The 17719-nt window shown below is 40.1% G+C and overlaps 1 protein-coding gene across 5 annotated transcripts in view; it reads right to left on the minus strand.

Annotated features, from left to right (window-relative positions):
• LOC109407731 (guanine nucleotide exchange factor DBS) overlaps positions 1–17719 on the minus strand; it is a 561022-nt gene that overhangs the window by 131350 nt on the left and 411953 nt on the right. For 4 of the 5 annotated variants that reach the window (XM_062854437.1, XM_062854440.1, XM_062854439.1 and 1 more), the window contains exons 8-9: positions 4928–5047; positions 4676–4771 (exon numbers count right to left, since the gene is read on the minus strand). In XM_062854437.1, the coding sequence (XP_062710421.1) occupies positions 4676–4771; positions 4928–5047 (216 nt within the window). Of the gene's footprint in view, positions 1–4675; positions 4772–4927; positions 5048–6144; positions 9099–17719 lie in introns of all 5 variants that reach the window. The other variant, XM_062854436.1, reaches the window with a different exon arrangement.

Consider the following 17719-nt stretch of genomic DNA (forward strand, 5'->3'; position numbering starts at 1 on the left):
ACATTTAAATAACATGTTTTGTTGAAGTACATGTTTAGTTATTGTTGTACTGTTGATCAACTTATCAACAATAATACAACAGTAACAAATTTTGAAATCACAGCAACAATTCGACGATTATGACCTATCCCTTTGTGTTGTTCCATTTTTGTATTCAGTGAAGAAGGAAAATTCTGTACGACTCCTTTTAAGAAATCCTTAAATAATTTTCGGATAAGCACTTGGAAGTTCTGCAGGAACCTTTCGATAAATCCCTGGAGAAGTCTTCAAGAGAACTCCTGGCGCAATTTTCTTAGAAATTCCGAAGGTAATTCTTCTAAGCAATTATTAAAATTCTTGGCAGAATCTTTTGAAAAACTCCTGGAAAATCATTCGGAAAAACTCCTGGTGAAATCCTCAAAGAAATTTTCAGAGAAATCTTAAGATGACCTTCAGGACTAATGATCACAGGAAATTCTGAAGAAATCCTTGAAGGGATTCTATGCAGGATTTTGGAGGAATTTCTAGAAGAGTCTTTGAAAATCCATGAAAGATTCCATCGAAGAACTCTCGAAGAAATTTCTGGAACATTTTTGAAGTAATTTATGGAAAAGTTTATGACCAAATCTGTCGACGAATTTCTGGAGGAATTTTTTGACGAAGTCACTTGATAAACAAAAAAGGAGTTTTTGACGGAATCCTTAGAGAAATAAATAGAGGAATTTTAGAAAAAAAATATTTCAAAAATTTCTGGTGAAAGTCCTGTAGGAATCATCAGAGGAAGTTCAGGCATATTACAGCAAAATTCTTGGAGGAATTTTAGTAGAATCCAGGAGGAATATTCGACAATTCTTGAATCCAGGAAAAATCGGAGAAATTAAAACAAGGTTTCCAGAAAAGTAGTAATAATCTGTACAATATTTCCAATATCCCAAAAATTTTCTGCAAAACTGTTGAGCATTCTGAAAAATTCTTCAGTTTGCTGAAAAAAAAAACAAAACAAAAGTCACAAATTGCTATCGACGATCAAACTTTTTCAAGTACACGTGTTGATTTCAAAACCGTGCTCCGAAAACCATTTAAGTAGAACAGTTTATGAATTACAGGTGGAAATCGAAGCTCGTCGATATTATAGAAATTACTAAAGTTCGATTGTCTTGCGACTTCAAATCTCTTAGAATGAATTAAAAGCTGAACATTTGAAAATATTTCTTACGTCGGAGTGAACTTCATGATATTAGCGGGTTTGTGGGACAAAGCGAATAGTTTTATATAATAAGTATTATGACGGGCGCCACATGGGCATAACTGAGTCTAAATCATTTGTCTATAAGAAATTCCTCTTGTGATATCTCCAGAGATTTTCCAAAGGATTTCATTAGGAATTTCTTTTGCAATATCATCAAAACATACTGCTAGGATTCCTTCAGAAATTATTGCTGGGATTTTCCAAACAATTTCTGCAGTAGTTAGTCTTGGAACTCCTTCAAGTATTGCTGGAGGATTTTCAGCAGTAAATGCCTAAGGAATTCATGCAAGACTTGCTGGTGAATTTCGCTACAAATTGCTGAGTGAATCTTAACAGCATTCTTGGAGTAATCTTAGCAAAAAATCGTCAGTAAAATGTAAACAAACAAGTTTTCTTCGTCCCACGAAGGATAGGTACAAGTAAATGAGTGCGTAGATTTTCTGCATACGAAACTTAGTATTTCACAATCACAGAGAAAGATTACTTCGCTGCACTGTGGTGGCGTATTATGATCTGGTGAGTAAAAATATCAATTCTAGAGCTACATCTGTCACAATTTAAACGTTTTCTGCTCAATCGTACTTTGAACACACAATTTGATTTGGATTACGAAGTATTTGATTGACTTTTTGAATAAACACCTTACGGTCATCATTTTTTTTTCACCATCCTAAGTAACATAGTGCCACGTAGAAGATGTGACGGGAATTGAATACAGGTTTTGCGCCAGATAGACATGGGCTAGACGGATATAGAATTCGAAGGACAATTATTCAATTCCTACTCCAGTCGGTGAAAACTTCTCGTCAAACGGAAAATTCTCCACTGAACCACTGAGTGTTTCAGACGTTGTAGTGTCTTTTTTTACGTAATCGCCAAGAGATTTCTTCAGATTGCTTTACGAGCTCTTTAAAAAAATCTATCAAAGATTCATTAGAATTTTTCCAAAGATTTCTTTAGTTTCTTACACATTACCTCAGATATTTTGTGAGTAACTCCCCTGCAATTTCTCAAAAAAGTTTTTACGAAATTCTTGAATGGATTGCTTCAAAAATTCTTCTAGGAATAATTTAGAATTTAGAAAATTCTTAGTGGTCCATTCACAAATTCTTTAAAACATTCATATTGCTATATCGAAGGGATTATTTAGAAAACCATCCATGGACATTTTTAAAAACTTCACCAAGGATGCCTGTACAAAATGCTCCAGGTACAGAAATCCAGCGATTCCTTGAGAAAAATCTTCCAAGGAATTTTAAAGAAATTCTACCAGGAATGCCTCCAGAGATTCCTGAGAATTACAATATTTTTTCAAAGTTTTCCACAACAAATTATCCTAAAAAAATAATTTACGAACTCATTTATACAACCTTCCTTGAATTCTGACCACTTCCTTTCCAAACTTTTCCAAAGGTTCTGAAATTGATCTATGGGTTGCTTTAGAAAAATTATCAGGATTTTTTGTTCAGAAAAAAATATTCCATAGATTTCTTTGAAAGTTTTTTTAGAACATGTTCCATGGATTGCTTAAGAAATTCCTATAGAATTTCTTTCAAAATTTCCTTCATAGGATCCACTGGAATTTTTTCATGGATTTTTCTAGAAAAGCTTCAGAAATTCCTAGATAAATTCTTTCAGAAATCCGCACGATAATTCTTTCAGAAAGTCATCCATAAGTTTTTTCATAACTGCTTCCTCCCGATTTTTTTTCAAGGATTTGTTTAGAATCCTTCAGAAATTTCGCCTCGGATTTGTCAAGATTTTTTTTCAAAGATTTTTCGAAAATGTTTCCAGGGGTATATTTCTAGAAAGTCTCTCAGAGATCCCTTCGGAAATACATATAGGTATTTCTTCAAAAGTTTTGAGATTTGTTTAGAAACCTCTCATGGGGCTTTATTGAAAACTAGTATGGGAATGTATCAAGGAATTTCGGCAAAGATTCATAGAAAATGCAGCAGATATTTCTCTAGAAATTCTTGCATTATTACTTTCAGTGATTCAGGCGGGAATTCCTCCAGAGGTTCCTGAAGGAGTTCATATCAGGAATCTTATCAGGTATTCCTCGATGTATTTCCACAGGGATTTCTTTAGTATTTTTGTTAAACATAACTTTGTTATTTCTCCATGGATTCTTAAAAATATCAAAAATAATGTCTATGAACTTCTTCAGGAATTCCTAGACATATATAAAGTTGTTTTTTATGGATCCTTACTGAAGCTTATCAAGGTGGTATTCTTACAATAATTCTTCTAGCATCCAATTTTATAAAAAAAATCTCAATAAATTTTTCAATAAATTCCACTAAGAGTTTCCTAGAGCTATTTAAGATAGTTTTCCTGGAAAATCAAAAATCTCTTTTTAAATTCCTTCAAGAATTACCTTAGGATTTCTTCAGGTATTCCTATGGAGATTCATTAAAAAGTACAGTGATTTTACTGGAGATTTTTATAGAAATTTTTTCAGTGATTGTATCCAGAGACTTATCCAGAATTTTAGAAATTTTTCCAGTAATTTCAGCAAAAATAATCTTTAAAAGTTCTTCTAGGAGTTTTTCAGATATTCCTCTACTTTTTTCAAATCCTTCGTAAATTCTTCCTAGGGTTCCTTCAAAAAACCCTTCGTTCAGGGATTCCTCACGACATTCCTACAAGTTATTGTTTTTAGAAATTGCTTTTGCGGTTTTCTCAGAAATATCTCGTAGGATTCCTTCAGAGATTCCTGCAGGAGTTGTTTTAGATATTCTTCCGAATATTTTTTAAAGAAGTTTTTCCAAAAATTGCACAAAAGGAAGAATTTCTGATGGAATCTCTTCAAATTGTCTCCGGAAATTCCTGCAGAAATTGCCGAATGTGGAAATCTTGATGAATTTATTATTCAACTTCTGAAGGAATTGATTCATAAAAATCGCTGAAAAAAATCCAAAAGAAGAAATCCCACAGAAACAAAAATACATAGAGCAATTATTTTGAGAATTACTGAAGAAAACTATGAAAAAAATGATGTTTGGAGGAATCTTTTCAAGAATAACTGGAAGAACTGGAAACCCTGAAGAAAGTTTTGAATAAATCCAAAGCTATCCCTGGACAAATACCTAGCAAAATTTCTGGGAAAATTTCTGGAGGAACTTTCAGAAGAATCTGTAGAAGTATCGGGAAAAATTTATGGAGGAACATCAAGAATAATATCTTGGGAAATTTGAAGAGGCATTTTCAAATCAGGCATTCGAGAATCCCTGTGTTAGAATGGGATGTAACACCTGCAACTTCTCTGTCTAATTTCATAGCTTGCTGTCTTTTTTTCCGCATTGCTAAGATTTATTAATCCCCAAATTGGTCTCTTTTGGGCTGACTAGTTGTCATATCTTGTCCTAGAACTTGAGTAACCAGCTCTGATTTTACTATGACAGCGCTGAGGTCGAGCAATATAAAAATTGCAAACGAACTTACCTTCAAAATCGATCCCATTTCCGCCACGTAGATCCGTTCCGTCTCGAGCAGCTCGGCTAGCACGTGACCTCGTTTTAGCTTCCGCTCGTCCGAATCCTACTCCGTCCGTTAAAAAACCGAATCGGCAGCCAGATGAAGTGTGCGACATTAGCGACGCGAACGAACAAAAGAACAAGAACATCAAACAGAGACCATTAGTGAGATGGCACACCATTTATCAACTTATAGACGTGTACAATCGCGCAAAATTACCGTTTGACTCTGCAGATTGAGATCACTGTCCGAGCTGGCGATGATGGTATCGCTGCTGATGGATATCCCCGAGTCCGGGGGTCCGTCGATGGAGCGGGGCCGCGACGAGAAGCTTTCGATCTATCACCAAAAGGAAAAAGGAGGAAGGAACAAAACAGAAGCGAGAGAAAATGGATTAGAAAATTAAGTCTTTAGCGGTTCTGGGGTCCGACGCTTCTTCACTCTGTAGGTTGCGAAAAACTTCTTTTGCCGTCGCCCCGTGTTCAAGTCGAACGAAGCCACGGGGATGGGTGGGTTGGATACGCCATTAATCAGAAGAATCGGTTTGTAAAACATCCGAAGCCCATCAGGCTCGTTCTTTTGGCATAGGTTCCCGTCCGTAACGGAACCTAATATTAGGTTTCGTTTTTCTATGAAGCCGATGCCGCTGGCTGTAGTTTTGCATAGAAATTGATTTGGTTTGGTCTATGATTGATGACTATATGAAATGGGTATGCACCTTCTATTATCTACCGAAAAAAGTTAAAAGTGCGGTACTGCCGCAAATCGAAAGTTTCATCTGCATTTTAATCAAAATTGAATTTATTTCACCTTTCTATCTCTTTTCGGATGATCTTTCAGCTGTCCTGGGAAAGTAATATAAGTTAAAGGTAAAATCAAGTGTCGACTTCATTTTACAAACCAAATTCCCTGACCTATCCAGTCTAAATCTTCCAGATTGAAGCACTTTTGAAAACTGCGAAATTGTAACTGGAAATCTGTGAAAGTTTCATGAAGTACCTATGTAGTACTCTCCAAGCCATGGCGATTTGAGAAAGTTTCACATATAAAAATTTAAACACTTCAGAGATCGTTTTCTCAATGCCTACTCTTTGAAACTGCGACTGACCTACGATTCACGGCACTGTGTAATTGGCCCAGAAGTAAGATTTAGTAGGCGGCTACCGAAAATTACCCTAAATTTCGCTCATACAAGCGAACATGGTCAGTCAGCGTGGCATCTCTCATATGGGAATCACCCACCATGACGTAGCATCGTACAGTCTTGTGCTGAGCTCCTATGCGTAAAGATTAAATTAACAACCGATTTTGACAGCACTGCTGCGTGCGCAGCTCATTTTTACCTCATTATGGAAACGCAAGCCGGAAGAAAGTTCATACGTTTGCTTGAGGGATGAAAGAAAACCATTGCGAAAATAAAAACCGGCTCTAATTACCTTACTGTTGTGGTTCGCCATTCCGCATTGGCAGAGTTGCGCTTTTCTCAGCATCACTCCGCCGCCTACTCCTCCGTTGCAGTTACCACCACCATTACAACTCGACCCGACGCCTACTCCGTTTCCACTGCCATGACTAGCGCATCCGTTGCCACTGACAACAGAACCGTTGCAGCCACCGATGTCGATCGAACTAATGATGCAGCTGTTGCTGCCCAGAGCAATACTTCTCCGCCGACAGCAGCAGCAACAGTTTCCTGCTCTATTGCAACATCCTCCACCGCCGCCTCCCGGGTCACCTTCGCCGCAGCCAATCGATTGACAGTTGTCCAGGTCTTCGAAATAGTTGTTGTTCCAAAACAAAGCCCCATCACACCCAAGCCGTATGCTGGTTTTCGACGTGTACCGGTGGTTCCCGCTGGAGTTTCCGTTACTACACGTTACACTCGACATGTTCGTTCCGTCACTACAAACCGTGCTCCCAGTACTGACGGTGGACACAATCGACAACGGTTGTTTATTGTTGTCAGCGGGACTCAGCGACCTCTCACTCTGATCATAGTAGCCGTCGTCCTTGTCCGAGTCTCCACCGTTGGAACTCACCGTGGATGCGGCCGAACTGCCCCCTCCACTACTTCCACTGGCCGACGTTGAAATCAATGACACCGGCTCACTTATGCTGGTTGTACTTTTGTCCGATCCTTGGCTCGAAATGAATATCTTGATGCTGTTGTTTTCCTCGTTCTTGATTTTGTTGTTTATGTTAACCTTATCATCGTACGATTTATTCTGCGGGTTGTTGTTCAGCTTGATGTTCCGTTGATTCTGTTGATTCCAGAACTTCTGCCTCGCCAACACAGTTTCCGTGATGTCCGCTATGGGCTCGATACACTTTTCGATTATCATTCGATTGGTTTCCAAATCGATCTCCTTGATCTTCGATGAAATCACTCGTACGTTCTCGCAACTGTTGTTCAGCTTGTCGTTCAGCGCGTTGTTGAACAGAATTTCGCTGTCGCTATCGTTGATCACGATCGACGTACGTTTACCGCACAGAATCTCCGGTTCTTTCTCCTTGCACTTGCTGGCACTGCTTCCACAGCTCTTATGGCTCTCGGAGGATCCCGACTTCTTAGATCCACACGATGAACTGGACACCGTAGAAGCGGACGAGGACGAAGACGACGAGGACATCGGACAGTTAGAAAACTTACAATTCTTGTATCCACAAGTAGTCTTACTGCTCTTGGCACTCAGGGTACTCATGTCGTCATCATCGCTGAGTGTCCGCTCCAATGATTTGGACCGCATGCGGCAAAGATCCCGCTTCGGTTCCGGTTTGTGCTGCATCGAGCTTATCGTTGATCCGGGGCAGAAGTTGATCGTCTCCGTTGATCCCGTGCCGTTGTGACCGTCGATGATCCGACGAATTCGTTTGCTGATCGTGTCGTCCGATCCAATGGCCGCTATCGGTGAAGGCGTCGGTGGTGTTGACGCTGCTGCCAGAGAGAGGGCACTTTCTTCCGCTTTGTATCGAGCACTAAGGCGTTTGTGGACCAAGTATTTCTGCTGCTTCGCCGACATTTCATCGTTCTTGGCTTTGTTCTTTTCGAACCTGTGGACGTTCTCGCGTACGACGCCGGTGGTAGCTCCTATCACCGTAGGAGTTTGATTTTTAACCACAGTTTTTCGATTCAAAGCGATCACACTGCTGCTGTGCTGTCGCGATAGAAGTGGAGGCAGCGAAGGAAGCGAAGGAGGTGGATGAAGACCGGCGCCACTGCCACCGTCACCGATTCCTTTCGATTCCAGGAACAACTGATTTATCCGATGGATGTCGTTCATTGATCTATGGCGTGTAATCAGATTCGTACTGGTATGGCTCTTTTGTAGTTTGAAACGGTTATGGGCTTCATGGAGCTGCTGCGGTTGTTGTTTGAAGGTGGTACTTTTTACCGATGGTGACGATTGCAAATTTGTTTCCGGTGGTTTCTTGCCTGATTGATTTATCACTCGGAGCATACTGGGTCGGTTGGTGCGCAGATCCCAACTCAGGCGTTTATTGGAGTCTACTGGGTCCTGTTTGTGGTCAGGTTTTGGAGGTGGTGGACTCATCTCTCTCATACCAGGAGGTGGTCCTTTCTGACCATCTTTGTTGACCACTCCGTACAGTTTGTTATCTACGTAACGCTCGTAACTTCTGCTGTCGAAATAATACTGAACTGTTTCCAACTTGTTCTTCTTCTTACTGTCAAACAGAGCGTACTTCTTTTTCCCGTTCTTGGACTTCACATCGGTATCATTTATGTATTGCAACTTCGCCCCTATTTCGGCAATCGAATTATTCGACCCGAACCCGTTATGTTTCTTGTACACCAAATACTTCGATTTCGCTTCCTTCAGGTTAGGTGCCGACCCATTACCCGCACTACTCGTAAGGTTCACACTGCTGGTTGTCAACTGTTTCTTTATTGCATTTGCCACGTTACCCTTAGTCGGTGCACTCGCCGCCACCGTTCCTTTTGCAACCTTCTTATCGTCAGCTCCCTTCTTTTTCTCACTCCCCGCAACGCCATCGTTCTTCAAATTCACATAATTAACCTTCAGCAGTTCCATCTTGGGGACCTTCGAGAACATATCATCGTCAAGATGTTCCAGATCCCCCTCCCCCTTCTCCCCCTGTTGAAGAACCTTCCGTCCGGTATCCATCTTCGGTCCCACCGTCAAACCACCCATCCGGCCACTACTAGCGTTGCGATTATTCCGGAAAATCGGAATTCCTCTCCTCGGCGCATTTTCTGTTCCTCCAGGTCCAGGCCCCGGACCCGGGCCGGTCGCAGCCGGGGTCGGTGGAGGTGGAGGCTGCTGACCGGCGCCAGGTTGCTGTTGTCGACGGGTCTGGTGCATCATCTTTGGGCCGCCGCTGCTGGGTCACATGCTGTCGTTGTCATTGGCTACAGAGCGAAAGAAACAATTCGAGGGGATCGTCAGATAATTAAAAGACACGGGTGGTGTTATCGCCGTAGGGAAGGTCACGGAGCCCCCCCGGAGAATCGGTGATGATGATGAACAAAGAGCCTCTTGGAAATGGTACCTAAATTGGCGGAGTCGTTAATCACTCTGCGTGTGTGATGTTTCTCGACGATTGACTGTTGATTGATTGTTGATCAGGACAGTGCGGTAATGATGCAACCGTTTGTTGGCGCATATTACCATCGAAATAAACTTGAACGTTTGACCATCTTGACCAGCGATGACCATGATGGGCGCTGGTTTTAGTTGATTGGACATTTGATGAGGCAAGGTGGTTCACTTCTTTTCAATTGCTTAAAGATTGCTGAAAATAATTGATTGCTTGGTAGTCCATGGCTATTCGGTTAGCTCTTTCGTCAGATTTATACATGTTTTTAAATGCCGATCATCAAAAAAAAAAAAAAAAAGAAAAAAACAGTTTGAGCTTTGCTACGGCTTTCAATCAAAAAGCATTACATAAATTAATTGATTGATTTGTCTTTATTAAAGAGACTTTCAGCCCTTGGCCAACATAAATTAATGCCAAATGTTATGAATATTTCGATAATAAATTCATCAATACATTTGTTTAAATATCATGTTATCAATGACTTCATGCTATCAACATTATCATTATTATAGAACAATTTGTAATACTCCAGAAAAAAGTGCAAGTTTTTACTGGTACGTATGTTTTAGTCACTTACAAATTATATACAAAACCCTCATATTGCTCGTGAGTTTGTAGTACATAAATCATGACACAAATACCCCAAAATCAGTCATAGAAATTTACACACTAAATAATTCTAGCTGGCAATCGAGTTCGTTGCAGGCAGTGCGCGCGAGCGGCTGCGTTTTCAAAACTGTCACACGCGTTTTCTTTGCTTCGGCTTGTTTCAAACACGGCCGGCCAAATTGCTTACAAATTGATCTTCGGTGTTCAACATATTTCTCTTACATGAAGATTTAGTGAATCACGTTGTGTTGAGTAGGGTAATTCGCGATACCGCCCAATTGCTATGTTATCATGTTTAAGGAAATTGTTGGAAAAAATGATCCTATCGCGACTCGACCATTGGGTTGAATCGAATAGCTTGCTTTAAAATACACAGTTCGGGTTTCACAAGGGCAAAGGAACAAACGATTGTCTAGCGTTGCTTTCAACAAATATTCAACTGGCCTATGCGGAAAAGGAGAAACTGGCTTCAGTTTCTTGGACATTAAGGGCGCCTTTGATTCAGTTTCCATAGGCATATTGTCAGAAAAACTGCACAATAGTGGACTACCAGGAATCTTAAATAATTTCTTGTATAATTTGTTGTCAGAAAAACATATGCGTTTCAACCTCGGACAACTGTCAACTTCCAGAATTAGCTACATGGGCCTACCCCAAGGCTCATGTTTAAGTCCCTTGCTTTATAATTTCTATGTGAAAGACATTGATAGTTGCTTGGAAGGACAATGCACGCTAAGACAACTTGTAGATGATGCTGTGGTTTCTCTAAAGGGCCCACACATGCAGAAATGTTGCAAAGACCATTGCAAAATTCTCTAAATAATCTGTCAATCTGGGCAAGAGAATTAGAGATCGAGTTTGCTCCGCAAAAAACTCAATTGGTTGTGTTTTCTAGAAAGCGGAACCCAGCCCAACTGACACTCAATCTTTTGGGAATAGAAATCGACCAGTCTTTGACTTCGAAATACTTTGGGGTCTGGTTTGATTCAAAAGGCACTTGGGGTACCCAAATCAAGTGTTTGGTGCAAATATGTCAACAAAGGATCAATTTTCTACGCACAATTACCGAAACATGGTGGGGTGCTCACCCGGAACACCTCATAAAACTTTACAAAACGACTATTCTCTCTGTTATTGAGTATGGCTCTTTCTGCTTCCACTCAGCAGCAAACTGCCACCTAACAAAGCTGGAACGATTTCAATACCGTTGTTTGCGCATTGCCCTCGGATGTATGCACTCAACGCGTAATGCGAGCCTACAGGTCATGGCAGGGGTGAAACCTCTCCAGAACCGCTTCTGGGAGCTCTCGCTAAGGTTACTTACTTATCAAGTGTGGAGTGAGCAACACACTTGTTATTGAAAACTTCGAAGAAATGCTCAGTCAAAGTTCATGAGAATCTATCTGTTCTACATGTCATCTGACATAAGCCTCCTCGTGTAAACTTCACTAATGACAGTTCCTCTGTTAAATACGATCTGTCCATGAAACAAGCTATTCATGGAATACCAGATCAGCTTCGATGTATTCCTCGCATTTTTAAAGAAAAGTACCAAAATGTCAATTCCTGTAAGAGATTCTTCACTAATGGGTCTCGCATAAATGGATCCACTGGTTTCGGTGTCTTCAATGAAAATTTCACCGCCTTCCGCAAACTTCAGGAACCTTGTTCGGTTTATGTTGCTGAGCTGGCAGCAATCAACTTCGCTTTGGGGATGATTTCCAACATGCCCGTAGACCATTTCTTCATCTTCTCGGATAGCCTTAGTTCGATTGAGGCACTCCGGTCGATGAAACCTGTACAACATCCATCTTACTTTCTTACAAAAATTAGGGAGCAGATGGGTGCACTGGTCGAAAGATCATACAAGATTACCTTTGTATGGGTCCCCTCGCATTGCTCAATTTATGGCAATGAGAAGGCGGACTCTCTCGCGAAGGTGGGCGCACAGGAAGGGGAGATCTATGATAGAAGAATTTCACATGATGAATTTTTCCATTTTGTTCGCAAGAGTTCTCTTCAAATTTGGCAAAATGATTGGCGAGATGGCCAGCTGGGACGGTGGTTACATTCCATTATTCCTAATGTTTCTTTGTCCAACCATTACTCGCTAGACGCGCATGTATACAGGATTAGCCTCGCGTTGATCAATGTTTGTACTAAGTGCGGTTCCGGTTATGATGACATCGACCACGTAGTTTGGCAATGCCCGGATAATGACGCCTCCAGAGCACTACTTTTGGATACCCTTAAGGCCCGAGGTAGACAACCCTTCGTTCTTGTGAGAGATGTGTTGGGGACCCGCGATGTTACATACATGGGATGTATTTTCGACTTTCTTCGTTCTGCTGGTATAAAAGTTCAATTCGCTTGTGTTTTCTTCTCCAGTTTTTTTCTCTGTTTTTTCCTCTTTGTGTTACCAAGCTGTTCCTGGCCATCCGGAAGACCAAGTCCCACAACAAGTTGGTACCAACACCGCATGGCAACGAATACGCCAGCAAGATGCGATTAACCCCCGGATGAGCTGCAGTGAAACTTTTGGTTCAATCCTTACCCTGTCCATCCCTCAAAATGTGACCATCTAACCTCGACCTGCCACGAGTACCCTGGCTTTCACCCATTACTAACAGATATCATTAAAAAGTTATTACTCTGTATAATGTATACTATTAGGTACAAATAAAGATCCTCGGCTCCGTAAAGCGTTATACGCGATTGAGCCCCAAAGAAATGAACTAGATAAAAAAAAGATAATTCGTGATTATTGTAAGAGTTTGTGTTGTTCTCATGGGATTACGGATTGTTATGCTTGTAGTAAAGAAATGAGAAATAAAAAAAACATATAGGGTATGTGTTCCATCATTAATCTCACGCTCTCATATTCTTCTTATTCGAAAACAAGCGATTACGGCACCGATTGATTCCGTTCTTTTTGTTTTCATGGGTGCTCACTTCTAACACAAAAAAACAAAAATAAGAAACAAAACAAACAGCGCTTCAATCCTTTGTTTCTCGTAGGATGAAAATGGGAGCCACAAGCTTAAGAAGGGAACCAATACTCTAATCTTTTAAAAAATCTCCGAAAACAACTTTGACCGTGTTCACAAGATCAGGCAACTGTCTCTGCTGGAATGTAGTGATTTCATACGGAATAGGAAACCACACAAGTCAAAACAAAAAAGCCAAAAATTTGAAGCGATGCCCCAAACCAAAACATAATCCAAACTAATTGTTATAATTGGTTGAAAGCTAATTACGCCCAAAAATATCATCGAATTGGTGCTGGTGGTTGGGTTGGGTTATCCCTTGGCGATAGTGGAACAGAAACAACGGCCGCCACAAAACAACAAATCATACAAAACACCGTCCATCACTCATCCGATCGAAACGCGCGAAGAGGCCAATTTTCGCACTCCGGGATTTACAGTAGTGATCAGCGCTAGAGAAACGATTTGTTTCTACGTAAATCAAGTTTGCCTTTGCACGTTTCGGTTTTAAAACTCAAAATTAGCCACTCAAATCTGCGTACGTTATGCTTAGAGACAAAATGATTTACCCATTTTTTTTCAAATATCAAAACAAGCATGGTGGCAGGCCCTGCACACCAAAAATCAATTGAGGGTTTCAGTAAACATTTTGTTGGAATTCAGCAAAATTTTGCTGATTTGTTCAGTAAACTCTGCTGATCACCAGTAACGTTTTGCTGAAATTCAGCAAACTTTGCCGAAAGTTCAGCAAAAAATTTTGCTGAACCTTCTAGCTCGCCAAAATTTAGCAAAATATTGCTGAAAGCGTTTGGGGTGTGTGGACTTCATGTTTACACTTTCGTTTTTTAGGTTAAGTTTTTCACCAGAAATATAATATATAAAACCCAACAAGTAGTACAGATGATTACCGCTACTATGGGTGGCAGGTACTCGGAGAATGTTGAAACTTTTCCGGATCTAAGAACACGTGAATATATATCTATTGGTGGGGTTGACCGAATTTGGAAGTAGGAGGGCCAGGGAGAACGATCACTACATTTTGTTTGCCACGTGGAATACCGGCAGGAAATCGAGTAGGTGCGAAGTTGAAATACGCATATTTTTGCCAATTCCCAACCAATTTCAACAAACTTGAGCTTAATCAGTTCAGGAACTCATTCTCTATCAACAGATTATTTGATTGGACCGATCTGATCACCTCAACTGATATTCATATTATTTAGCTTAGGCTATCTTAACCCTCTACAGGAAATTGATCAATGATGGTCCATTTCGGAAACCTGAGGTCCATTTGGACCCCAAATTCGTTCATCTGTATCGCATGATCCTGATTTATTGGAATATCGGTGTCTTCAGTAAAGTTGTTGGGTTGGTCAAGGACTTACAGATGCTGGACCGTTTAATTCGGAATTTCATATATAGGCGGCGCTAGTGAGCATGTAAGTATTCAGTATTTGAGCACATATATAACAAGATCCTGCGAATTTTGGTGTCTTCTGCAAAGTTGTTTATTAGGTAAAGTGTTTACTCATGATGGACCGTTTGTTTGAAAATTTCACACATAGATGGCGCTACTGAGCGTGCAAATTTTATATTAATATATCTCAGGATCCTGATCACCTAGAATGATGGTATCTTCGGCAAAACTGTTGAGTTGCTCAAGGACTGACAGATGCTGGTCCGTTTGATTCTGAATTTCACACATAGGTGGCGCTAGTGTGCATGTAAGTATTAAGTATATGATCGCATTTATATCAAGATCCTGACCACATAGAAATTTGGTGTCTATGGTAAAGTAGTTTATAGGGTCATGTGTTTACTTATGATGGACCGTTTGTTTGAAAATTTCACACATAGATGGCGCTAATCGTGCAAATTTTATATTTCATATATCAGGATTTTGAGCACATAGAAAGATGATATCTCCGGCATAGTTGTTGGGTACGTCAAGGACTTACAGGTGATGTAGCGTTTGATTTGGAACTTCACGTATAGGTGGCGTTATTGAGCACGCATATTTCATATATCTCATATATCGCGGGATTCTGATCACTTAGAAAGAAGGAGTCTTCGGAAAAGTTGTTGCGTAGGCCAAGTACTTACTGACCATGGGCCGCCATACGTAGATGAAATTGGTCAGCATGCAAATTGTATATGTCATATATTTCAGGATTCTGAGCTCAAAGAAAGATGGAGTCTTCGGCAAAGTTGTTTGATAGATCAACGACTTACAGTTAATCGACAGTATAATTCGGAAATCCACATGTAGGTGGCGGTACCGAGCATGCAAATCAAATATCTCATTTATCTCAGGATTCATTGCCATAACTTTCAGGTTTACCCATTTTGTTGAACAAGTTACTTTTTGCGTCATGGCTCACGCTGTATAACATAGTGACAATGAGTCCAATTTATGTGTGGGTATATGTTTGTTCTACTTACATGGCAAACTTGTGGCCGTGCGGATAGCATCGTCAAACATACTTGATGGTCTGTGCAAGAGAGAGAGCAGCGCTGGAGCCGTAGTGGATTGGAAATTCTATTGTTGAATGAATTTTTAGAAATTTTAATCATTTGCAACCTATTTGTAACTAAATTTGTAACTAGCACCGCCTAGAGATGCAATTTTGCATCATCAAACTGTAAGCTCTTAACTCACCAAAAAGTTTTGCCGTGGAAACCATCTTTCTAAGTAACCAGCGTCCTGAGATTTAAAAAAAATATAGGCTCTTGAGCGCCACCTATTAGTGAAATTTCGAATCAAACAGCCCATCAACTGTTAGTCCTCGACCAGCTTAACAGTATTGCCGTGTACATCAAAACTCCAAGTAATTAAAACCCTGAGATATATGGGTGAGAAATTGTGTAATTGTTGTGTCTGTTTGCCTCTGATATCATAAGATGTGATATCTCTTAGCTTTTTCTGGGATCCACTGGTATGCGTTGGGTTCATCAAAATATTTTAACAGTTCCTTGTGAACACGCTGCGTGTGCACTGAGTGGTGGTTTTATTTCTGAGTGCGCGCAGAAATTGTGCACTAGGATTATGACTGCAGGATCTTGTGCTATATGAGATATACAAATTGCATGCCCACTGACACCATCTATGAGCAAAATTCTGAGTTAAACGACTTATTTGCAGAATCTTCAATTTTAATAAATAATCTGAATCCTTGTATGCTCACTAGCGTCATCTAATGACAGAGGTTCGAATCAAACGGTCCATTATCTGTACATTCTTGACTTACCAAACATCTTTAATAAAGATAGTAGAAACGGTAAGAGAGTTATTAGGACCCTGGGATATTTGAAGTATAAAATTTGCATACTCAGTGGCGCCACCTATGTGTGGATTTCCGATTCAAATTTTGCATAATCTGTAAGTTCTTGACCTATGAAACAACTTTCCCGAACACACCATCTTTCTATGTGATCAGGATCTTGAGATATATGAGATGAAAAATTGGCATGCTCACTAGCGCCACCTATGTGTGGAGTTTCAAATCAAACCGCCCATTATCTGGAAGTAACTGACAAACACAACAACTTTCTCGAAGGCGTCATCTTTCTAATGTCGTTTTCGTTTTTGCGGTGGTGCTACACCTTTGTAGCACTTTTGCACCGAAAATGTCCGTGCTACACCGGTGCGGCACTTTTTCTGCACCGCGCGTGATAGCTGGTGCACACTGTGTCTGCGGCAAAAAATATTATCGAAAAAAAAAATCAGTATCGTTAAGTCACCCAGCAATTTAAAGCTAAGGGTGCCCTCTTTCATTTGGTGCTAAGAGCAAAATGTTCTATCGGGGGGTCTAGAACAATTTTTATTTTTTTTCGTGATTTCTAAAACACCCGCCAAACTTTGTCTTGCCTACTGCGTTTTTTTGACGTTTCAAGTTTCAATCCAATACCAAGTCCCCGGTCAAAAAATGTTTTGAAGATCGATTCTCAAATACTCTCAATTTTTCCATGTTTTACGCCTCATAAACCTTCCTTGGGTGAAAACTAACAGAATAAAACTAAGACGATCGAAATCGGACATTCCGTTCGCGTGTTATGCGCGGTCCCACGTATGCCACTGCATTTTTATATATATAGATACCCATTTTGTATGGGAAAATGACCCCCGTTAGAACATTTCGCGCTTAGACTTACTGACCAACTTTCCCGAAAACGTAACGCTTCTACAAGCTCTAGACCTTCCGATAATTTCGTTCGAAGACATTGTACTACTAAATTGTTTATGGTAAATAGTGCCATCTAGTGAGGAAATTTCGAATTAATCAATTAACCGCCAGATGGCGCATGACTTACCGAACAAATTTGCCGAAGACATGAATATTCTAAAACATCAGAATCAAAAGATATAGAGAATTCAATTTGGTGTCCAAATGGACCCCAGGTATACAAAATCGCCGGTTGAAGTTTGACATGGAATAAAAATCAAAGTATGCTATGAAATCAACTTTATTTTTGCTTAAATTATAGAACTAGGTCTAGTTTAAAGGTATTGAAAAAAATAAAGCCAGTATGTTATACCCAACTTGTTTGCCATTACTCCTAAGTTGCCTGGGGTCCAAATTGACCCCAGGTATCCATTAGAGGGTTAAAAAGCTTGAGGCAAACCATATTCCCGCAATAAACTTGTTTCAGAATGACCACTACGCTGCTTTAATGCAAAGTGACGTAAGCGACATTGGCAATTTTGGCACATTTTTGATAATTACTTCATAGATGCAAGTTTATGACTAGATCTTGCATCCTAATAGAAAAGATATACCACAGTAGCGTGATTTAAAAATCGTTTTTACTCTACAACGCTTATTCGATTCGTAACCAG

Source organism: Aedes albopictus, chromosome 2, assembly GCF_035046485.1.
Source record: "Aedes albopictus strain Foshan chromosome 2, AalbF5, whole genome shotgun sequence".
NCBI lineage: Eukaryota > Metazoa > Arthropoda > Insecta > Diptera > Culicidae > Aedes > Aedes albopictus.